The sequence below is a fragment of the Gymnoscopelus braueri genome, assembly GCF_963280865.1.
Source record: "Gymnoscopelus braueri genome assembly, chromosome: 11".
In the NCBI taxonomy this organism is placed as follows: domain Eukaryota; kingdom Metazoa; phylum Chordata; class Actinopteri; order Myctophiformes; family Myctophidae; genus Gymnoscopelus; species Gymnoscopelus braueri.
The window spans coordinates 39,932,564-39,958,429 of record NC_137613.1 but is presented as its reverse complement, the minus strand read 5'-3'; the positions used below and the strand labels follow the sequence as shown (position 1 = coordinate 39,958,429).

The following is a 25,866-nucleotide window of genomic DNA, read 5'->3' as shown; positions in this document are numbered from 1 at the left end:
AAATTGGCTTAAATATTTAGCTGTCTCTCCTAGTTTGATCGCTACAAATATAAAATTGCATTGGCAGTCAAGTGTTCACTACCACTGGATGTCATTGTGCATGAACATATTTTACATAACAAAAAAAAACATTTATCATTTTATTGACATGTAGCAATACTCGTACACGTCCGGAATTCAATTCAATATTTTTGGTAACAAATTTGACATGAGTCCCTGGCACAAAACATTTTAGATGACATTGTTAGATGACATTGTTTGAACATGTTTATCATTTTGATTGACTTTTGATAGAAAAACGTAGTAATGTAGCAATACTCTGTTACAAATACATGTCTTAAATGTTTTTGGTTACATTTTGATCCAATCATTTTGTACTCAAGTACACATTTTGAAATATTTTTGGTAACACAAATTTGATATCAGAGTCCCTGGCACAAAACATTTTTAGATAGGGGTTAAGGGACATATACATGAATTAAGCAAGTTGAGTGGCTTCCTCATTGTCTTCGCCACTGGTATCGTCGTCCTCTTCTAAAGAACGAGACAGGGTTGGTGCTCTGCCAGGACTTGGTTTTGGCGCAGCGGTAGAAAGAGAAGTTCTCACTGAACCACTCGTAAATAGAGGCCAGTGTGAGCTTTCTCTTCTCGCTGGCCTGTAGGGCCATGCAGATCAGCGTGGGACAGGAGTAGTGTGGCCTCTCATGGGCGTTTGTGTTGTAGCCCGCCGTGCGTCACGACGCCTGGGAGGCTCTGCTGGGCCCGGCTGCAAGCCGCTGGTGTGGGCATGACCGGGGTCAGGGGATTGAATGCCCATGGACGCCATGTCCCCAGCCAGAGGGGACAAAGCCACCACAGACAAACCCAATGGCCGACGGTGACTGGCCTCTGCCGTTGGCACCGAGGGTGGAGAAGTCCTGGAGCCAGTGCAGGCTCGTCAGGCTTTCGTCACTGGTATCGTCGTCCTCTTTTTTTCATTGTTTATCATTTTTATTGACATGTAGCATGTCCCCAGCCAGAGGGGACAAAGCCACCAGTCATCGGTCTCCAAGTCATCGGACAAGACGGACAAATCATCGCCAATTTCCTCCCCATACTTATACTGCCAAAAACTCAAATCCCTCCACATATAATAGTCATCGGGCAAATCCGGATCGGGACTCCGACGCGCCATCTTGATCTTGTATTTTCGGGCGGAAAGGGGTCGTCCTCTTCTAAAGAACAAGACAGGGTTAGTGACAGATAGATCTCATTATGTGCAAAGTCTCACCATTAGAAGAAACCAGATGTAGGAAGGTCCCCCGGGTGTACAAATGAAAGACTATTTCAATTAACCGATCTGAACATGTTGCCCGAAATCTTGACCTTCGGGTCTTGTGTCAACCTTATATTTTTTATAATTAAAAAAAAAAGTATTCTTTTCTCTGTCTGGGAGTCAATTTTTCATTGTGTTGGAGGATAGTGATTTTTTTTTTTTTTTTTCATTTATCATTTTTATTGACATGTAGCACGTCCGGAATTCAATTCCCTGGCACAAAACATTTTTAGATGGGAAGTTTAATGGCTTCCTCTCATCCTCATCGAATCCAAGTTGATGGCTTCCTCTCAGTTTTGTCCATACGGATTGGCGATCTTTTGCAGCACGTTCTGGGTCATTAACGGAAGTTGATTATTGGGATCATTTCCACGCAGAATCGTGGCACATTCTCCAAACAGATGCCCGCCATCGTCTTCGTGATAAGTTATCCCTGTCACTCCAACCAGGGATTGCAGATGCAATACTGTGATGGGTTTATTAGCAAGTTTGAGAAGGCACGCAGCCTGAAGGATGGCAAACTCTAATGGATGCTCAAATTCCCCAAATGCAGTCGTCATCTTGGATGTTTTGGGCGTTTTGGGATGTTTTTGGGCGTCGTTTTGTGGTGATTTTGGTCGGATGTGTTCCTTGCAGTGAGAGGTTCGCAGCGGAAAGGGGGATAGTGATTCTGAGGTTGGTGGGCGACTAAGGGGGTATGCAGATCATGGCTATACAAGCAGATTTTCAGAATGGTTGGTAAAAAGGGCTTGTTTAAATACAACCAGTCATAATAAATTAGGTCTACATAAATGACTATTGGTTAGTTTCAAGTTCAACTTTACATTAACCATACATGGTTTTGTGGATAACTGACAGGGAGACGCAGGCAAACTAATACTCTTAAAAGCTTTTACCATGATCCAACTCCGCATTTAATCACAGAATTTCCATTACAATATACTGTCTGTACACCTTACAGATCTAACGTTACACCTGCACATTACATCCTTCAGTGTCATACCATGCTAGCTAGTTCGCCTACCGTCTTATTGATGTTGTTGAGACATCTTGGATTCTTTGGGCGTCGGATGCCTAATTTTTGTCGTGATGTTCGCCGGATTGTGTTCCTTCCAGTTAGAGGTTCTCAGCGGAAAGGGAAGGACGGTAGCCTGGTAAACCCTCCCTCCGGAAATCTCATTTCCATTTGATTCCAGATTATGAATCCAATTAGCATATATAAATTATAGTCAAGTGATTGTAAGTACCATTATAAAATATATTTAAATTGGGCAAAATTATTCGGAGGAGAAGAGAGACGGCGTGTTTGTGGCTACTAGCTACAGTACCTGACCAGTGTTGCCAAATCTGTTTATTATAAGCGACTTTGGTATTATGTTTCTGTTAAGTATATTGTACATATTGGGGGTCCTTCCTCTTGGCATGAAAATGTTTGAGAAAACATAAAACAATATTAGACATTAAAGTTTGACTGACCTGCCCTAGTTGCTTATTTTGGCCTTATTTTTTATTTTTCCTCCGAGGTGGAAAGACTGGTGACGCGAGGTTATATTTTTATAGACCTGGTTGCTTGTTTCTCTCCAGCAGAATCTGGCAACACTGTTAACCATGCTCTCTCTAATTGTTTGTCTAAAACTTTCTGTTTCTGTACAGTAAAATCCATCTAAAAGTACCACCACACAACTGAAAAGTTTCGCGACTATGACCACAAGTTAGAAGCTCTGAAAGTGATCCAAACGATCGTGTATGATGTAACTCTATGAGGCAGATGGTTGTTTTCCCCCAGCTAAAATCGAATGGGGCGTGAATTCTTGGCCGTTCCCGTACATTTCAGGCATAATCCTTAAACAATGGTCAAGCCATGACGTTGTGTGCCATGCAACACTAATAAAAGTACAAATATTAAACTGTAAAACACACATTTAGTATGTTATTTTTTAGGGTACAGTGTTAGTATATTGACCTACCTGTGTGACAGATACAATTGGAGACACGTGCTGAACATGGCGACGCCACCCACCGCCCACGCTAGCCTTATCCCCACAACAGTTAGGTTTTCCCCATGAAAGGCCATAAGGACCCCATTAGCGGCCAAACGGGTGGTCAATTTTATCTGGGGTGACTTTAAATCAACTTTTGATGCTTTGGCCTGATCAACACCAGGCGGTAAAGCAGGAATCGTTATAGAGTCAATCATTTTTCTGATATATGAACGGAACATTATGCTAATCTCTCAAGAACCACCCGTATTCTGCTCTCGTAGAAGCCTGGTAAACCCTCCCTCCGGAAATCTCATTTCCATTTGATTCCACTCCTGGAATCAAATGGAAATGAGATTTCCGGAGGGAGGGTTTACCAGGCTAGAAGGACGGTGGCCTTCACCACATATGCAGCTACTAGGGGAAAACAGTCACACAGAGTTTGTGAGTGTGAAATATAGGGATATTGAGCGAATAATAGAAAAATAACCAATACTTACTCAGAAATGCATCATGTACAGTATCAAAAGGAAACAGGAAAGCACAAAGGAAACCAAAATAACTACTAAAACGAAGCTCCAGCATGTCTCTCAGCCACATTTTTTAAACACAATGTTTGTTTTCAAATGAAAAAAATGAAATAAACAGAAGAATAATGTACTTTTTTGCTTTTGCCTTTTTGTTTAAGATTCTATGTGGAGTATAAAATAATTCATAGTAATTATTTTACACCGACTAGATTACTTAAAATGGGAATAGCAGATAACAATACATGTTGGAAATGTAATGAAGAGGTTGGCACGTATATGCATATGATATGGGATTGCCGCATGGTGTATCCATTCTGGTGTACAGTTTTAAAATATTTGGAGAAATGGGTGGGACTCACTCTATCCCCACAACCGCGGCTCTGCCTATTGGGGGACAGGGCAGCGGTTCCTGGGATAAATAACAACGAATTCACTATTGTGAAAGTTGGACTTGTTACAGCTGCCAGAATACTGCTGCGGAATTGGAAGACCCCTAGGACACCTGGGCTTAAAGAATGGAATGAGGAAATGATTAAGATTACATCATACGAATATATGTTGGGTAGAGTGAATGGAGAAAAAAAGATGAAGGACACATGGGACAGATTTTGGATATATATGAACCTCTGATATTGGGACAGCATTTATTTTGTATTTTGTTATTTTGTATTTTATTTTTTGGAATGGCTGTATTGTTGTTTTATGCTGTATGCTGATTTGTACCACTGGAGTTACATTTTGTATCATATTAAAAAACAAATAAACATTTGAATTACAAAAAAAAAAGATTCTATGTGGAGTAATTGGAAACAAATTAGCATAATTATTTGAAGTTAAATCAATTTGGCATTTAGTATATTTATGCTGAAATTGCTATTTTAAGTTAAATTCACTCAAGTTTTCATTACACAACTTTTTAGGTCAACTGGGTTCCTCAAAATATTTAAGTTTATTTCGCTTATCTGGGCTTAATTAAAATCATGGATACTATCTGGATCATCTCAGATAGTAAACCTACTGTATGCTAGTATCAAAACTAGCAACTCAATTCCTGTTTAAGCAAACCTCAACTCACACTGTGAAAACCATCATGAATATTCACTTCATACTGCTGACCGTAATGACTACTATATCATAAAATGACTAGACACTCCATTCTGAAACGTATACGCATAAGCATTTCAGGAAAAAATATGAATATGATTTCATACAAAAGAAACCAAATACAGATTTATTCAATTAACTATTCCAAATATTTGATCACAACTGTATCACCACCAGAACAATGTGATTAACATAACATATTAAATAAGTGACACATGCAGCCTTCCATTGTATTTATAAACCAGTCACTAAAAATTTAGCAAATACCCAGAGTGACGGCCACTAGGTTCTGTGAGATCTTCTGGTCGGATAATGGCAAACTAGTGCAATGAAAATGGGCTTTTCAACGTGAACCTCAGGTACTGAACAATACTCAAAACTTTTCAGTGTAAATGTCTCACGCTGTGGCTCTGTCATACATCTTACCTTGGTGCCAGCACAAATACAAATGTTTATGACCCTATGCAGCTCCTAGTTTGGGGCTAGCAGAAGTTAAATCCGCAGGCATCTGTAATGGTTCTGAGACGGGGCGTGTTAAACGTGTGAATGGCCAGCCAAAACTGACCCCAAGAAGTCATGAATTCTACTGATTTTAGGATTCTATTCAACGCCACAGTTCAAATGCCAATGTATGATCAGCCTCACCTCTTGACTACTGCCTGAATTTGAATGGTATGGTGGAATTCACTTGCTGTCTGCTCATCCAGATGTGAAAAGTATTCCAGTGCAGCTGCACTGTTGTCCTAAAGAACAATATTAACACAATTGTTTAGACTCAGTTGTGTTAATATTAAGAGCTCTAAACCTTAGAGCTGTCTAGTATTTGCACACCAAATCATCCTATACGTATAAGACAAGTGATTATAGCACTCATTCAAATACACATCCCCTTGAATGCTTCCACAGGTACACTATACACAGCACTGGTTTGCAACGTGGGGTGTGGGAGACCCCAGGGGTGTTCGAGGGTGCATCCGATCCATTTATACACTCTCAGAGTTAAATGAATACTGAGGACTCTAATGCATATCAAACTGGGGCCCTTGAAATTAAAAAGACTGATAATGCATGTAACAGTGCTGTGTGGATTGTGGTTGTAATAGAACTTTGTGTGTTTACATTTTAAGTTACTAATTTTATCCATACAGGACAGGTGACTGACTTTACATAACAGTATTGAAGCAAAGTCACTTGTACCAACTTTCTACCTCGTCTGAGTCATTCCTTCACATTCCTCAAACCTGTCATCTCCTCATACCAAATGCATGTGGCTGCTATAGACACATGCATGCTGTAATGTGACCTTGTACACAGGAAACTAGTGTTCATTCCATACTTCACTAGTTAGGCTTGAAGTGCATGTTCTGTGCAATGAATAGGATTCATCATCATATCATGCATTGTAATGAGTGTGGAAGAAGGATATCAAATAGAAAGAAGATGGTGGATCTGCAATGTGGCCGCTTAAATCTAATATCAGTTGATCTTGTTTTCAACTCAGCTAGGCTTAGACGTACAGGTGATTGTGGACTAGTTACTTACACAGGGATTACAGACAAAAAAGAAACCCTGAAGAGAAAAGAATGCAACAGGCCACTGTTGTCAACAAACTGACATTGTTGAAAAGGACACAGAAGTCATATTTACAATTGTATTTTAATAAATATCTACAGCATTGTCTTAATCAAAATATTTACACTTACAACCATTAGTATCAAAAGCTAGCCGATCACTTGGTGATAATTTATTAAATTTAATAAATATCTACTGCATTATCTTAATCAAAAATATTTACATTTAGAAAACAAATAAATTAGCATCAATATCTAGAATGAGATATATATTAAATCAAATCAGTCTGTGGTCAATAATTGTTTTTATGAAAGATATCTAGCACTTCATATTGATCAGTGGCTCATATTCAGACCTTTCAAATATACAATAATTAATACCACATGTAAGCATACACATTCAAATCAAAAGTTCAATGATTATAAAAACATATTTGCACTTATAACAAACAAATTAGCATCATCAATATCTAGAATGTGAATGTGTGCCTTTACCTGGTGATGAATAAAAAAAGAAATCATCTGAAAGTTGTGGTTACATCACCCCTACATCAGGACACATTGTCAACTTTAAAGAAATAAAGTAGCTTTTCAGTGTGTAATCCTTGGTGATGGTCATGTTGCTGTCCAGGCCCGCCTGATCACACAGGCATTAGGGCTGCAGCCACATTGGGCACCAAGCTCTGGGGGCCAAAAATGGCTATAACAGCGGCAAAATATTGTCCTGCTGTTGGGCTGCTGAGGTAGCGGCAAAACGATGCCACCGGCCAACACAAGGGCTAATCCAACCCTTGTTGGGACTGCACATGATTGGAGGCGGCCTTTGGTGGTGCAGGTCCTCTCCTGTTGTACAGTAGCTAGCTACTGTTCATCCCTCTCGCTCCTTCCTGAACTTCTGACTTCACCACAGCGACTAGGGGGAAAACACAGAAAGTTAGTGAGTGAGTGTGTGAGAGTGATAGAGTGAGAGTTCAGCAAAGTCCACACCACAACTATAACAAAGACAATAGTGAACAATATACAGTTTAGTTAAGAGAAACTTAACAGAGAGACTGACTCTAGCCGACTCTAACCAAATTACAATCTGAGGAGGATGGAGGAGGAGTAGGACCCCCCCCCCCTTTTTTATCAAAGGGTTCAATAAAAGTGTAAGAACCCATTGTCTCAATGGGTGAATAAAGGTTAGATACAAATACAAAATAACATGTTTGTGCTGTCAGGCAGATACCTACCAAAACCGTTACTTTTCAGTAACCTCCATGACTTCCATCTGCATCTTCCTGGGGCCAGTCAAGATGAGGTGGTTGATGGCCTTGTAGTCCATTTCCAGAACGCTCTGGTTATTGATGGCAACTACAAGCTGACACACCTGGGACAGATACAGAGGGAGAGGAAGGGGTATGGTGGAGAGAGAGCGGGAGAGAAAAACACAAAATGACTTGAAATTAAATGATTTGACCCACTTTTCACTATATTCTGAGAATGATACTCCAAAGTCATGAAGGCTTATAGCCATTTACTTATGTAAGCCTTTGTAGAAGTGCTGCTTTTTACATTTACTTGCTTCAGTCTTGATCCACCCGAGAGAGGTCATTTTAACGTCCTACAGTACCAGGCTAATGCAACAAAGCAGGATCTTTTGGGGATAATGGCTACCAAAAAGTATGACATTACAACATTCAACGCCATTTTCCATGATTCCTACCTTCATCCCAGCAACCGCAGCTGGTCCATGGGGCTCCACAGCCTGGACGTGACATGGTCCAGTCCCTCGAACAACGAACCCCCAGCCCAACCCGTCGCTCTCGATCTGTGCAAAGACAACACATGACAAACATTTGTATTTGTCGGTAGCAGAAAGTGTGCGTGTGTGTGTGTGTGTGTGTGTGTGTGTGTGTGTGTGTGTGTGTGTGTGTGTGTGTGTGTGTGTGTGTGTGTGTGTGTGTGTGTACATGGAGGGGGTATATCTCTTGAGCAGAGCTTGATGAATTGTGAGTTCAGAGTTGCAAGTGAATTATTGTGGGTACGTACTCTTAACATTTTCTTCCTGTAGGGTCCTGCTGGTTGCTGTAGTTCCTCTGGAGTTACAGTTTTCTTCAGGACTGCAAATTGAAACAGGTATCATGACTGTCTGAAAACTTTATTTAGTTTATTTATCTCTTCTACAGGATTGCAATGGTTAAACTCACACTACAGTAGATTGCATATAGAGCCCGACCAACCATTATTTGACTTTTTTGATGACACTGGCTTTAGCAAAATATGCAGCCGAACCCAGTTATAAACCACTTCTATCCTGGCGTCCCTACTTTGGGCGTGGAATTATTATAGGTGAAACCTTTGGTTAAATAAAAAAGTTCAATGTGTTTATTTTTCAAAATGTTTATCCGTATTATTTTTTTTTGTTTATAAGTTAAATGTCCTCAAATTGGTTTCTGACCCAAAAGTCGGTTGGACTCTAATTGCAAAATTGAGGGAGATGGATTGCACACTCAGATTCTATGCAGAGTAGACCAACACTATTATAACACATTTGTATTTTATATTATGAATTACTATGTCATACATTGGGGTTGAGAAAATGGGCTCTCATGTGCAAGTTCTCCTTACCTGATTTGGGGTTGGTGAGCACGGGAGAGGAGGCGGTGGTGTGGCGTGTGGGTCGTCTCCTGTTGGACTGCATGGAGGAGGTGGTGGAGGGGGCTGGTCCTCTGCTGTACATCCTCTGGAGCATGGCTCTGGTGTTGGGCAGGAGGAGGGAGGAGGCCTTGGATTCTGCAGGTCCTCTCCTGTTGTACAGGGGTTTCCTACTGTTCATCCCTCTGGCTCCTTCCTTAGCGACTAGGGGGAAACACAGCCACACAGAGAGTTAGTGAGTGAGAGTTAAGCAAAGTCCACACCACAGCTATAACAAAGACAATATTGTAGTTAAGAGAAACTTAACAGAAAGAGAGACATACTGACAGAAGGTTGTAAATCATAATCAATAAAGGTTATATACGAATACAAAATAACATGTTTTTACGCCTTCAAAAGAAACATTGAGTTGGACATCCTAATTCAAATTTGGCTCAAACTATTGGACTCTTAAGAGATCTACACTTTTGCCAACCAAGATTCTTGACTAAATGGATGGATAAAAACACACAGGAAACACATACAGGAAATTATCCATGGGTCACTTGCTAGAACTCAGAATTAATGCAATGCGATAAGTTGTATCTTTAAGTCAATGGTTCTCAACGTGGGGTCATGGGACCTCCAGGGGTCCTTGCAGAGGTGGTTGCAGGTGGTCCCCAGCAAAATTACTTAATATAGCATCAAAATCAGTTTTAACCATCAGCTATTTGAAAATAGCCGATCTAAAGTCACACAAGTTGTGAGCTTGTAGATCTGCTATTTTCAAAGAAATCTTGAAAAACATTTCAACAACACAGATCTTGTAAGGGGGTCCCTGGCCTGGACTCCCTGGCACGAAATATTTTCAGGTGGGGTCCGTGGCCAAATGGGCTACATATTATTTAGAAGCCACTTTTGATTGTTATGATTTAAAAGTAACTACATTTAACGAACCCTAGAGTTGTGATTAGCTGCGACTCATTGTCCTGCAGTAGGCTAACCTAACGGCGACCAACAGTTTCTCATTCAAATCATAACATTAGTTTGTAACTGCTTACAGTTCACTGAAGCAAATATAAAAAAATTATCAACACGTTTGCAGGAATAACGTGTGCTTTCGTGCCAACGGTAGAAAAATAATCCATGAACTAGCATTACTAGTAGCTCTGGTCCATACACGTTACTGGCCTAAATCGCACAGTTACCAAATCTACATGAATAACATTTCCGTTGCATATATAATAATTCAACATCACTTACGTTCAGAACGGTCAAGGGACTCGGTGATCGCAAGCCAAGTTGCTATATTGCAGATGAGATCCATCTCTAGTCTAGCTTCGTTCCGTTCTCCTCGTCTTCAGCTGATAAACGTCCTGCGTTGACTCTGTTAAATTCGTTGATGTCTCTCTGCTGATTCTCTCGGATGATGCTCCGTGCCTCTGTTCTCAAAGCTCTGAAACGCTGGCGTCTCGTCAGGTGTTTTAATAGCGGTGGCGACCCAACGGCCTCGAACTGTGATTGGCTGAGGCAACGTTTCGAATGTGTAGAACAGCGCGCGCCAGGTTGTTTACCGCTCCTCTAGCCAATCACAGCACTTCGTTCTCCTCTAGCCAATCACAGCACTTCGTTAGCAGCAACAGCACGCCCAACGTTTTCGTACGTTTACGTCGCGTCGTAACTGACGTAAGCGTGACGTCGTCACTGAAGCGTCATAACTCGTAACTACTTGAAAACAACGTTAAAAACATGCATGTGTGCAGCGTTGCTTCATTTTAGAACAATTTAGAAACAGAATCCGTGAACAAATTCGCTCCATAGCTACCAAATGCATACAATCGTGATACTGAGCTACAAACAGATCATTTATAACTTAAATAACTTCATAAATAATTCTAAGTGCTGGAAAGTTAAATAATGCAAAAAACTAAAACGACAACAACATTACACTAGGACAGTGGTGGAAAGTAACTAAGTACATTTACTCAAGTACTGTACTTTAGTTCAATTTTGAGGTATTTTTACTTTACTGGAGTATTTCCAAATGTCAATACTTTTACTTCTACTCCACTACATCTCAGAGGTAAATATTGTACTTTTACTCCACTACAATTATTTGAAAACTTTAGTTACTAGTTACTTTGCTGATATAAATTATTACATTATAAAACATACATTAACCAGTTTAGCCCTATTTTATACATAGGCTATTTTCAAACATTTTAGTACTTTTACTTTTGGTACTTTAAGTACATTTTGATGCCAATACTTTTGTACTTTTACTCAAGTAAATTCTGGACTTTTACTTGTAACGAAGTATTTCTATATTGCAGTATTGGTACTTTTACTTAAGAATTTGAGTACTTTTTCCACCACTGCTGACTAGTCTAACTCACGTGTGTGGCTATTGTTATTGACGTGATAATTAAAGGCTGCTGGCGACGGAATTCACACATTAACTCAACGACCTGCCATTCACTTCATTGAACGGCAGGTCACTGAATTGAGTACTTCATTAGTATTCAAATTGCGTGTCATAGCACAGCAAAATCTTGAATCTTCAATACAGTTTATGTCTTCAATGCCAAGTTAATACTATTCTGTAATAGATACAGGAATGCTCGCTGTTAACACTGCTATTATATCTGATAAGCCTAACCAGCATTTATTTATAACAATCCTTGCACTATTCTATGGTAATAAACAGGGTGATTAACATTAGAAACAGTAGAAAATCAGTACAAAGCATATTGTAATTGTACTCAGTGTTACTGTGAAACTGGGCCTGAGTGGGCCTGGCGAAGCGCGCGCAATTTTTTTTACATTAGGAACTAGAGAGGGAATAGTTATAGTATACCCTCCCAAAAAATCTAGAACACACCACTGCTTATATATATATATATATATATATATATATATATATATATATATATATATATATATATATATATATATGTAAGTAGAGTGCAGAGTTTTACTGCGTTCTTTATTGACGCTGATCGCTTCAGAACCATGGATAGCGCCGCTGACAGCGTCCCTTAGAGCAGTGGTTCTCAAACTTTTTCATGTCAAGGACCCCCAAATTGACACTTATTAGCCTGCGGACCCCCATTCGAAAATATATGCCTCGGGGACCCCCATAACTAAGAGAAGATTTTTAAGGCTCTAGCACTGATTCTCAACCATTTTAATTTCAAGGACCCCCAGACATGCTTCAAGCTACGGCCCCCATTTGATGACATTTCTATCTCTGGGACCCCAATTTATATTGTAAAATGAATGTTAATTTAACTCTGAGAGTGTAAAAATGGAACCAAATGGACCCGTCAGGGTCCATTTGGTTCCATTTGTACACTCTCTGAGTTTCAGACCCATATGGGTCGAATTTGGTTCCTAACTATCCATCATTTAGCTGGGTCTGGGGACCCCCTGGAACTTCCTCAAGGACCCCTGGGGGTCCCCGGACCCCACTTTGAGAACCAATGCACTAGAGTTTAAGATCTACACACCAGTGTTGCCATGTCCGCTTATTATAAGCCACTTTGGGCTTCTTTTTCTGTAAAGTTGCTTGTAAATATTGGTGGTTGCGTTTTTTGGGGGCTTGTTTCTAAAGTGTAGTTGCTTATTTGGGCTTGCTGTGTAATGTTGTTTAAACCAGTGTTTCTCAAACATTCTCATGTCAAGGACCCTTGACCCTTTGACTGTTAATGGAATCAGAGTATTTATACATTGTGGTATTGCTACTTTTACTGAAGCCACCTCTGACACTGACAATCATTCTGTTTGTGTGAACTTTCAGAAAAGGCAGAAGACCCCGAGTGCATCCCCATCTTTTGGATCAGCAAATGGGTCGACTATTCTGATAAATACGGGCTAGGTAAGGCACACTTCTGCATTTTGGGGAAATATTTATTTTCTAAATGTTTTATTCTGCCTTCACATCATATCAGTTAAAGCCTCTTGCAACTGAATTTGTATGCAACTGTTTTCAGGGGTAGAAGTAGCATGATGTGACTACAGTACTGCAATAATGTGCAGTGTCTATGTAGACTTGCCTTCTGCCATTTCTTCCTAGCTTGGTGTATTTTAAAAGTTTTGATGGGGTTTTTCCAGGCTACCAGCTGTGTGACAACAGCGTGGGTGTGCTCGTCATCGATTACACACGGTTGATGATGTACACTGATGGAGAAAGCCTGCAGTACATTGACAAAACCAATGCAGAGAGCTACATCGTACCCTGCCACGCTCACCAAGAAGGTCAGTAGTTGTCTCTGTCTCTGACCCAGTACTTTTTTATTTTTTATTTTTTAACATTTAAGATGTTACTAACTCACCTATTGGTGGGCGTGGAGCCAAAAACAGGGAGCCAGATGTATTTAAGGCAGTGGTGGAAAAAGTACTCACATTCTTTACTTAGTAAAAGCACCAATACTGCAATATAGAAAAACTCTGTTACAAGTGAAAGTCCAGAATTCTAAATGTACTTGAGTACAAGTATTGGCATCAAAATGTACTGAAAGTACTCATTATGCAGAATGTCCCATTTCACATTTTTTCAAATGAATAAAATGTATAAAAATCTTTTGAAAAGAGCAGATCTACAAGCTTGTAGCTCGGCTATTTTCAAATGGCCGAAATGTATATAGGGGCTGAAGTGGGTAATGTATCTTTTGTAGTAATCAAAATCTACAACATAACTAGTAAGGTTTTCAAATGATTGTAGTGGAGTGAAAGTACAATATTTGCCTTTGAGATGTAGTGGAGTAAAAGTACTGGGAAATACTCCAGTAAAGTAATAAATACCTTAAGATTGTACTTGAGTAAATGTACTTTGTAATTTGCTATTGGGTCCACAGCAAGTAAAGTGTGTGGCGGGGAGTGAGTCTGTGGGAAAGAGAGACATACACTTATTTGATGAAACATCAGATGACAGATCCATTTCGTTCCTGTAGCGAGTTTTTTGCCCATGCACCCCATATTATGATCTGGCTTGAAAGTACACTAGGCTCAACACTATATACTCACTCATCTACTGGCAGTGGGAAAGGAGTTCAATTCATTCACGTATTCTGCTTGGAGCACCTTTTATACCTGAGATCTCATGCTATCCTGATCTCTTGGTGTAGTCACACTTAAAGTAGTCGTAGCATTACAGCTTGATCTGTGGAAGTCTTTACACTTTTCTGTCTCACTGCCTCCTTTTTTATGTTTGTTAATCCTTATCACTTTGTTTATCGCCTCTCGTGCAGATAACGTTGCTCAAGTACTTCCGTAGCTACATGAGCGAGCACCTTCTCAAGGCCGGTGCCAACATGGCACGTAGAGACGGTGACGAGCTGGCACGCCTGCCCTACCTCTCTCACTGATTCAGGACCAAGAGTGCCATCGTGCTGCACCTGTCGAACGGCACCGTCCAGATTAACTTCTTCCAGGTTGGTAAACTTCACTGCATCCAAAGAGTAATGTCAGACCAACAACACACGTGTAGGCTTCACACACTGCTAGTTGGGAGTGTTCAGGAGTTTATATTTGGGAATTGGGACCAAGACCAAGCACAATTCTGTTGTACTTTCAGGTAGGGCTGGGTGATATGACTTCACATTGATGTCCCAATTATTCTGATAGATCTGCCATCTGCCATTGGAAATGGCAGATCTACAGGCTCACAATCGTTGTGAGCTTGTAGGGCGGCTATTTTTGTACGCTATTGTGAAGTAGAATACACTTATTTATTTTTTTCATGCGACTTGTTCAATGGGTCAAACTAGCAATGGAATACATGTTCAGAAGCAGCCGTACTGGTCCCGAATATTTCAAAAGGTATATATTCAATCTGCAATTTCTTCAACTGGTTGGCTGGATTTAGAACGGCAAGAACTTACTGTAGGACTAGAACGACTGCAACAAAAACGAACACAGATTTAGAACGATATTATCTAAACCTCTAAATTCTACATATTGTGCTGGATTGTTAAGGAAAAGCAGCGCTAGTGTTGGGGGCTCCTTCCACGCTGCATCACAGATTGCACTTGGCGTAACACATTAAATGACATTGTTTTCATCTCCTCCAGGACCACGCCAAGGTGATCCTCTGCCCCCTGATGGTGCTGTGACATACATCGATGAGAAGCGAGTCTTCCACACCTACAAACTGTCCTTGCTGGAGGAGTTTGGCTGCAGCAGGGAGCTGGCCACAAGGATGCGCTACGCCAAGCAGATGGTGGAGAAGCTGCTGAGCTCCAAGGGCTCTGCAGCGCAATCTTAAATATGAGAAGCCACTTTGGGTTAATAGATTTTTTTTTCTATGTATAATTTTAAATGTGTCTTTACATTTTGTATTTTCAAATAAAAATAATTTGAGCAATATAAATATCTGGTTTGTTTAGGCATGTTTACAATACTCAAGGAAGTATGTTGGAAGTTCATGTAACGTTTGTAATATATTTGCTGGCTAGATCTGGTGTGGACACAAATGATAGCTGGTACGCAGTGGAAGAAGTACTCACATCTTGTACAAGTACCAATACCACAATGTAGCAATACACTCTTCCAGATAAAAGTCTGGTATTCAAAATATACTTGAGTAAAAGTACAAAAATATTTGCATTAAAATATACTTGAGTACTGAAAGTAAAAGTACAAATTTTACAGAACGTGTTTCACAAGTTATGCCTAAAATGGCAAATCTACAAGCTCGCAACACGTCACATCACGTGTTGTGAGCTTGTAGATCTGCTATTTTCAAATAGGCAAAGTTTAAATGGGGTTGACATGGTTAATGTATGTTTTGTAGTAACTAAAGTTTTCAAATGATTGTAGTGAGTAAAAGTACAATATTGGCCTCTGAGATGTAGTGGAGTTGAAGTAAAAGTTTAGAAAATTGGAAATACTCCAGTAAGGTACTGTATGTACTGTATGTACCTTATATTGTACTTAAGTACGGTAATTGAGTAACTGTACTTAGGTACTTTCAACCTAACTGATGTTGCAGATCTCTGCATATGGGACACCTCGGACAGCCTCCATGCTGGGCTGACTCCATGCACAGGGCACCTGGGTGCAAGCCTGCTCATCTTTTATCAATATAGCAGCCAACACAGCATACATTAAAGCTGCTGCATGAGAGCGCACCTCTCCTAAGCTTTTCTTACAGGTGCAATGAGCCATAAGGACTGTTCCATCCCCTTGCACTGTGATCCAGGGGTGTGTTGGGGTCTCATTGAGGCTCATTGAATGCTTTACCTGCAAGTTGCAACACTAGTGAATTATAAGACACATTTCTCCCAAGGGAGACAAAATACAGTAACCTTGAAGTAAGCTACCTGTATTAAGACATGTAGTTTAAGACATGCATAACATAATTCAGGACAGCTAGGTAGACAGCTAGGGAGTAGAGTTTAGCCCATTATGTAATGTTTACTATTTGGTTGCATATCCTTTACCTGCCATGACCTCTGTGACCCATAAACAGGACATATACTGTACTGTCTGATGGCCATTAGAAACAGAGACACAGGAACTTAGAGGGCTCGTCTCAGAGCAAGCAGTTAGTTAAATCATAAATACTGTAACATTAACAATGAATTAAATTCTAACAGAATTTGTCCAAACATCATATCCTAATGTAGCCTAATTTTGCATTCTAATGTAACAAAAGCTAGTGTATTGCATCCCACCACTGACCTAATGCCACAACTTTCTTTTAATTTTCAACATAATAAACATTACCATACTACTGAAAGGAGATTAGACCTCCAATTCAAGAGTCAGACCAACAATTCTCATGGTTCAAACTGATCATTTATTACATTAATGGATATTTACATCATTTATAGATATTTACAAAAGTACATGGATATGAGACCTTTGCTATTTACATATATACATACTTGATGGTACACAGAACATGAACACAATTTATGTTACATTTGTTTTTGCACAACAAAGAAATATGCACAACAAACAAATATGTACAACAAACAAATATGTACAACAAACAAATATGTACATGACAAGCTGACAGACAAACAGTAGACAAACGTTTGACAAAACTGTTTCGACCAATGGGCTCGACTTGCGAGCTTGCGCACAGGGTTGCGCACAGAGGCGTCACCTCCATGACGCAAAACGTGTCACAGAGGCCCCAAATAGCATGTCACATTTCCCAATCCGGAAGAAGGAGTGAAAAGGGAGTATGCGCTGGGTGAGCAACTCCATACAAGTGGACGGGCGGGGATTTCCGGTGCCCTCTCTATTACTTTTAACTCTATGGTTCTCAAGCAGGGGAGCAGCCAGGCTCCTCACAGTGGAGGACTGCAGCTCAGACAGGCGAGTGACGTTCATCAGTTTGCTCCCTGCGTACTTCATCCTGACGGCCTAGTGGAGGAGAGGGAAAACTAGCATTAGTATTCATCTATTTAGGCATCCTTATCTCACTCCATTATATTATACTAACCTAGTGGAGAGGGAACATATTAGTATTCACTATTCATCTATGCAAACATCCCTATCTTACTCCATTATACTGTACTACAATTTACAATTACAATCTAGGCATTAAGCAGAAGCTCTTTATCCAGAGCAATTTACAGTAAGCAATTAAGCCAGGTAAACACATACTGTACATCACATGCAGAGACAGTGTAGTGTCTCAGTAATCTAGGATCAAGACAGGATAGGTAAACTAAGAAGCTAGCATCAGTCTAAACAATATGATATAAATGATCTGCACATTGAAACTATAGGATGCAAGGTAAACAAATGAACCTAGCATCTGTCTAAACAACATGCTATCTAACCTCCATTTATACTAGTGAAGAGGGAATCTTCGCATGAGTATTCATCTATTCAAACATCCACATCTTACTCCATCAACTTCCAAATGCCTTCGTTTGCCAACTCACCTGGAACTTTGTTTTCCCCTCGTTGACGTTAACGACATTCTTACTGATGTGCTGCATTATGGGCTTCAGGTGAGCCTCGTCGTATGAGGTGTAATGCTGCTCTGTAGGAGTCTGCAACACATGAAAAACAATAATTAGGATCATCATATGTGGTGCAATACTGCTCTGTAGGAAAGGAAAACGGACTAGAATCAAAAGACAAAATGTCAAGCTAGCCATCTGTACTAATAAGCCAACATATACATTGATTCTATTGAACTCACCCATGGCAGGCCACCCAGCAGCAGCTGAGAGAGGCACAGTGAAGCAGCAGCAATCTCAGAGGGCCGGTAGTGAACCATTTCGTAGTCAAGGAGTGTCAACTCCATCAGATACTTGGCCAGCATGTGTCTCTCCACAGTACACTAGAACAAACAAACAACACTATTAAAAAGCCTGCTTGCATATACAATTTAAAATACTCTGCTAAACCCTCATGGAAATAAGAATGTCCACAATTTTTTGGGGGTGGATTGAAATATTCAAATCTGTGTGTTTTAGTCTGAACATTGACACTGCGAACGACCATGGCGCTCGTGGGAAATAGACGATCCACAAGCTAACATGTCAAATTGTGCTATTTTCTACACAAATCCAAATTAACCACTTGCCAATAACGTTATAAGGTTAACGGCGATAAGTGTTGACAGTCAGTCCTAAAGATCAGATGCAGTCTCGACAAAGCCTTGGGGCAGAGGGTCAAGTCTGATCACTACACCGTGTATGTTAATGAACCATGTGAACAGTGACTCACGCTTGCAGCCTTGGATGCTCTCCTGAGGAAGTGCAAAGGCAGCGGGAACCCCAGCTCAAAGTTGAGGGCCCTCAACACCACCCGCTCCATCGGTTTGATCTGAGTGGTTGTGAAGGTGTTGTCTGTGATGTAGGCAAAGTCCTGGATCCCTGGGGCATATATCTCCTCATACTTTGAGGCCAGCAGCATGGCAGCGACACCAACAAGCTGGAGCTTCTTTGGTGAAACTGACCGAACCTGTAATACATCACAACAGCTAATTAAAAAAAGAAAGGGAAAAGAAAAGAAAGAAAGACAAGAGCAGATCAAATGGCAAACAAATTTGTAAGTTGCCCTTACTTGCAGAAAACGATCCAAGATGGCAACTGTGAGATAGAGTGTCTCCTGCCGCAGCTGGAAACTGGAATGAACCTGGATCAGCCAGTTGATTAGGACAGCTCGCATGTGTGCCGTTATGTCGCAGCCCTTCAAGTACCCGGGTTGCACAGCCTGCTTTACCTGTACAAACAAAAGACTTCATTACATTGCTGCAAGACACCAGGTCACATCTAGGCCTGTCACAATTATTACATAATCGCACGATTGCAATTATTTTGCATTGTCGTCATAATCAGTTTCATGTTCAAAAATGTTCATACATGTTCAAAAATAGTGTAAATAGGTCTACAAGCTCACTATGCGTCACACCGCGTTGTAAGCTTGTCTATTTCCACAATTTCTTTTTACACATTTTCAGTATGAAATTATTAAATATGGCCTATTATGGCCATAGCACATTATTTATTTTAATTATTGGTAGAGGTCCTTGTCAGTCATTTCTTTGCATATTTAAATTATTTGTCAAATCTGCCCAGTGCAATTTTTGTTTACAAAGCCTAAAAGCCAAATAGATAAACATAATTTATGTTCCAATGTTCAATGGAAAAACACAATTAAAATCGCCATAATTTGTATGACAATGAATCGTCAAGTAAAAAGTCATGATTGTATGACAACCCTTGTCACCTCATGCAGTAAAAAAACATGCCTCTGGCGTCACGTACCTCTAGATCCATTAGATGTGCATATATGTCTTTCACATATTCAGAACATAGGTGGGTCATCTGTGAGTCTCCTGCATCAATGTCCTCTACTGTGAGTGGGTCAGGGAAGGCCAGCCAGAACAGCTCCTCTTCCTCCTTCATGGAAACATCTGCAGCTTGTTCTGGACCAGTGGAGGGAGACACTTGAGGAGGTGCCTCAACTCTGGCTGCTCCAGTCCTCTGAGAAGGAGAAAAAAAAAAAACATTCAAAACACGTTCTTCAATGAAGTTAAACTGTAGGTAATTTGTATCTTGTATATAGTTAAAATCACTGGTTCTGAACATCAGGTCCAGAGACCACCAGGGGTCCAAATGGACCCTTACAGGTCTGTAACTCTGAGTGTATATCGTCACTGTCGGGTGGAAACCTTGCATGTCCATAACTGTTACTTTTGAGGAAATGGAAAAAATAACCAATTCCAATGGATCCAATGTAGTTATTATTTAGTCACAAACTCTTGTTAATACTTGTCATTGGTTCAATATTTATAAACTTGATTTTAGTTTTAGGGTTACGTTTTTTTTTAATAAAGAATTGAGGTTTTTCAGAAGGTTAGGATTTAGAGGCCGTTTTTTTTTATAAACAAATCGGCCTCAGGTCTAAATGGGTTTCACTATCTTCCAAATGAGCAAATCTACAAGCTCACAACGCGTTGTGACTAGTCGAGTCACGGCTCCTTTTGCATGACACAACAACATAGGGCATTAATTTATATAAAACATTGAAATATGGAGAATGTTTCAACCCGACAGCGATGATATGCAGTGCTACAGTGCAGACTAGCAAAAACTTACTCGGGATTCCAGGATGGATGCTCTCCACACCTTCCTGTCCAGCATCAGGCGCTCTGCAGTGTTGTTAGCTCTGCTGTCACGCTGCAGTGTGTCTACATAGGTGGTGCGCCTCTCTCCCCTCCTTGCTGTGCCTTGTGTCAGCTTGTTGGCCATCAGTTTCAGGGGCCTGGTACAGTGCCCAGCCAGCCTCATCATTCTCTCCCTGACCTTGTCCGCGACTCTCGGGAGGTCCACGTTTCTGATGTGGTCCACGTCCACGCACGATACATCAGGGATCCTCTGTATCATTCTTGTGTAGATGACATCCAGGGCCTTGTCCTGTTGTACTGTCTTGAACTGAGAGTGTACAAAGGGAACCTTAAATTAGAGGTATGCAACTCAACTAAAACAACTAAATGTAAACAATGTAATTTGTTTAAATTGACAGTCAGTTTAAATTAACAAAGGGATTTTTCAGTGTAGGGGTCTGGAAAAAAGTATCAAATTGGGGTCTGTGAAATTGTAAATGTTGAGAACCAGGGGTTTAAATATTACCTTGGTGTTAGAAGCCTTGTTGGCAAAGTTGGACAGGTCTCCAAGAGCAGCTCTCTTTGGACCAGCTAGGTTGGTCTTCCCCATGTGTGCAGGGTTCTCCATCTCCACGTTCATCCACTGTTCAGGAAACATTCAAAATCAGAAACAAAAACCGTTACAAACACCCGTTAGTTAAAAAGCAACGTTCAACCTGCACTTTACGTTTAGAAGGTTCAAAACAGACTTCAACAACATTCAAAATTCACTCAACAACCAACGTTTAAAAGCCTTTGAACAACCAACAGCAGCCAAAACTGCACGGACACAATAAAATAAAGCTAAATAAGCCACAAACCACAAAACAAAAGACTCAAACTTAATGCACGTCGCTTGTCGACCAGCAGAGAACAGATAATCAAGCTGACAAAGCGTCCGTTATAAGCTCAGTTCGGCGAGCGACACCAACACCATAATGTTAACGTTTAGCCTGACGGGAGAAAAACAAGCTTAACTCTAGTTATTTTTCATAATTATTGTATTCACCATAACGCTGAACTCAAAATCAGAAACAATAACCGTTACAAAAACCCATAGTTAAAAATTCACTTGAGGTTTAAAAGATTCATAACGTCTTCAGGTTACAAAACTAGCAAAAAACACCCAAAATAGCAAAAGACTCAATCGACATGTCACTTGCCGACCAAAACAGACGTTAAAAACAACGTGTTTAGTTAAAAAGCAACGTTCAACCTGTATAAGTTACGTTTAGACGGTTCAAAACACACTTCACCAACGTTCACAACATTCAAAATTCACTCAACAACCAACGTTTAAAAGCCGTTGAACAAACAACAAACATGAGCAAACAGCAGCCAAAACAGATACTCAAGCTGACAAAGCGTCCGTTATAAGCTGGGAAGATCAGTTCGGCGAGCGACATGTTAACGTTTAGCCTAACGGAAGAATAACTAGCTTAACTCTAGTTATATTTTCATAATTATTGTACTCACCATAACGCTGAACTCCACCGAAAAGACGATAAAACCGTTAAATTCTGAATACAACTAACAATAAATCTCAAACTCCACCGATGAAGACGATAAAAATAGTTCAATTCTGAACGCAACCGATAATAAATCTCTGTTGATGTCTCTAGTCTTCAGTTATCTACCGCAGTAGTGAGTCAGATGCTCTTCGTTAGATTAACAAACACTGACTGGTTCACTTTCTCTGCTGTCTGCTAGCTAACCTCCACAGACCGCGAGCGCCTCCTCTGATTGGCCGGCCTCCCGTGGAAAGCACGCCGCTCATTGGTTGAAGGAATGCACATCGCGACGTTCGAAGGTGCGCGCGGTGCAGCGTGTGGGGAAAATAGCCGATCTACAAGCTCACAAAGCCACACGTCAGACTCACGTCGTGAGCTTGTAGATCAGCTACTTTCCCGCACACGGCGAAACCGTGGCATTTTAAAGGGTTTAACTTTATTTAACAATGTTATTGACACAATACAGACAGTAGGGTTAAACGGCAAAAATAAAATACAAACAAGAATTTATATTATATTAAATCTACATAATTGTGTTTGCGCACAAACTTGTTGTCATGATTAAAAAATATCAAAATGATTTAATGATAACAATTATTAAATGCAGTTTAATACGTCCACAAATTCCTCTTCAAAGGCTACATCGAGTCTAAAATACACACAGTGCAAACACACACACACACACACACACGCAGTTGCAATGTACAGATTTCCAGTGGTGTAAACTAAAGTAACTAAGTACATTTACTCAATTACTGTACTTAAGTACAATTTTGAAGTATTTTTTACTTTACTGTCTGCAGTACTTCCAATTTTCAATACTTTTACTTCTACTCCACTACCTCTCAGATCCAAATATTGGAAATACTTTTACTCAGTTACTCTTATTCCAGTACATTTATTTGAAAACTTTAGTTAGTTACTTTGCAGATTTTGATTATTACTACAAAACATACATTAACCACTTCAGCCCTATATACTTTGGCTATTTGAAAATAGCCAACCTACAAGCTCACAATGCAGCGACACCTTGTGAGCTTGTAGAGTTTTTTCCCCAAGGATTTTAATACATTTTAAAAACTTGCGAAATGGAACATTCTGCATAATGAGTAGGCTTCTACCTTTGGTACTTTAAGTACATTTTTGACACCAATACTTTTGTACTTTTACTCAAGTACATTTTGAATTCTTGTAATTGTAATAGAGTATTTCTACATTGCAGTATTGATACTTTTACTTAAGTAAAAGAAATTGAGTTATTTTTTCACCACTGCCTACTAGTCTCTCTTATTATGGAGAATGATAATTCACAGAATAACCAGTTTGAATGGTTAGAATCTGAAGATATTATTAACAACTTGACATATGCTGTTGGTCTCCCTTATATAGTGGCGCTTAGATAATCGAGACTTGTGTACAACATGGACACTGAACTAAGAGGCTATAGGCGTTTATGTATTTCTCTATCTCACACACACACACACACACACACACACACACACACACACACACACACACACACACACACACACACACACACACACACACACACACACACACACACACACACACACATAGAACAGTGTAGGTATTTCTGTCAAACTGAAACTGAACGCAGAGAAGGATAGACAAAGATTAATCCATTTAGAGGAAGTTAAGAAGACAGGCTGCAAAAAGACTACAATCACTAGAAATAAGGGTGGGGTTTTAAATAGGTAGAAGAGGAAGGGAACGTAAGAGAGAAAAGGTGAAGGGGGCTGAGGGAATGAGGGCAACATGGAGGGGGTGGGAGGGGTGAAATAAATTGGGAGATAAATAAGGTTGAGAGAGGGAGACAAAGAGGGAAGGACACAAAGTTGTGAGAGGATACAAGGACAATTCCTGGAGGAGCACACACCAGCAACACCACCAACAGTACATGCTGGGCCCTGAGTTGACCTCCATTTAAACCACACGAACCCTAGCTGGGTTACCTATTCTGAGTGTCATTGGCTGACCAGGATAGGACCAAATACACTCTTTCACTTTTAGGCCAACGCTTCCTTCTAGTGGTGACTCGGAGAACTGACAGCCTCGACCTCTTGCCAGATTGTATTGATGTCTATATAGGCTAATTAAGAAGGGCAGCCTACAAATTATGTACATTTATTCATGAAATATATTTGAAAGACATGGTGGAAGTATGACAAAACTATTAAAAAAGTCAATTTTAAATTCCTCATTGACAAGTTCAGTCCAGTTTCCATTTAGGTTGTAGGAAAAGGTATTGGAGGCAGTGTTACTCTCAGTAACACTATCAGATTTATTATGGGATCTAAATATGACTGCACTTTATGGTATTGTTCTCTTGAAGAGAGGCGCAACAAATGGTTTTATTATAGTTTTACCCTCATTGGGAAGCATCCTTTGTATTTGTCTGAGATACACGATGCACAAGATGTAATGACTTACCTTTACTTAAGTGTTATGGATGAGAGAGACAGACAGACAGATCAAGAGAGTAGAAAGAGAACATAAATTATGACACTAACAAGATTTTTTGTACCTCGGTATGAAAATTAAGTAATTAAAAATTAAGTCATACAATACTGTAGTTAAAAAAAGAAAAGAAATGTCATATAGTACTGTTGTTAAAAAGAGTCATACATTATGTCATAGTCTAATGCTTTGTTCCCATTAGCCTAAATTGTGATCTATTTTTGTATTTAAAGGTAGGGTAAGTGATTTTCTTTGGTTAACATAAGTGTTAAATAGCTCTATATTCTGATAGTACTCATTGCTATAGAGTGTTTGTTCAGTAAAAGGAGTCTCCTTGTCTCTCCAGCTCTTTATAAAACAGAAAATGCATTTTCGTTCCAGTTTCATTTCCAATTTTATCCAATCAGGATAGAGATTAAACAAGTGAAATTGGAAGTGATGACACTAAGAAATGAGCAGGCAAAATTGGAACTGGAACACTATAAAAATGAAGCTTAAAAATGGGTATTTTCTCCTGATTGGCTGAGATTTTGACACCTACCGGAAAATCAATGTTTTGTTTATTAAAGAGCTGGAGAGACGGGGAGACTCCTGTTAATGAACAAACACTCTATAGCAATGATTACTATCAGAATATCGTGCTTTAACCTTTTGACAAAATACTTTTTGTTTTAACCCAAAAATATCACTTACCTTTAAGTGATTGATCTTAATTGCAATGAACACATAAATTGGTGTAAAGTGGTTGGATTCAGTTGACTTAATTTGTTATCCCAAAGTCACTAGAATACCACAAAACAAATCAATGCTATGTATAAGTATGGGGCTCTGCCTTTAATTGATCATTGATTTGATATGCTGCATGCCAAGAGTGTACAGTGGTATTTACTCAAATTTACAGCTATTCAAAGAGGAACTGTGGTCATAATACAACATTGTTAATATAACGTGACAATAACAGCCAATGAATGTACTTTATTAGTTCCGAGTCATTAAAACTGCTATAGTTTTGGTCATCTAAAACTAAGAAATTATTAATATATGACAATAATTGGTATGAATTGTAATGACATTACTAAGGCTAAAACTAATCTTCTCTAATGAAAAAGTAAATATGGGTGCAGAGTACAAGTTTTCCAACA

General features: G+C 39.7%; 1 protein-coding gene and 1 pseudogene across 2 annotated transcripts in view; one reads left to right on the top strand and one right to left on the bottom strand.

Annotated features, from left to right (window-relative positions):
• The window catches only part of LOC308095630 (serine/threonine-protein kinase PLK1-like), a 31,128-nt pseudogene extending 15,748 nt beyond the window's left edge, over window positions 1-15,380 (top strand). The window contains exon 10 of the transcript in view: window positions 15,187-15,380. The product of the transcript in view is annotated as a serine/threonine-protein kinase PLK1-like (transcript). The remainder of the gene's footprint in view (window positions 1-15,186) is intronic.
• Window positions 15,381-16,090: 710 nt separating this feature from the next.
• LOC308095629 (G2/mitotic-specific cyclin-B2-like) lies at window positions 16,091-22,531 on the bottom strand (the record flags this gene model as incomplete). The annotated part of the gene is made up of 10 exons (XM_080442680.1): window positions 16,091-16,357; window positions 17,420-17,491; window positions 18,019-18,129; window positions 18,282-18,422; window positions 18,812-19,048; window positions 19,151-19,309; window positions 19,855-20,073; window positions 20,896-21,024; window positions 21,223-21,339; window positions 22,451-22,531. 10 exons carry the CDS (start codon window positions 22,529-22,531, stop codon window positions 16,091-16,093), a joined length of 1,533 nt encoding a protein of 510 aa, XP_080298806.1.
• Window positions 22,532-25,866: the final 3,335 nt, after the last annotated feature.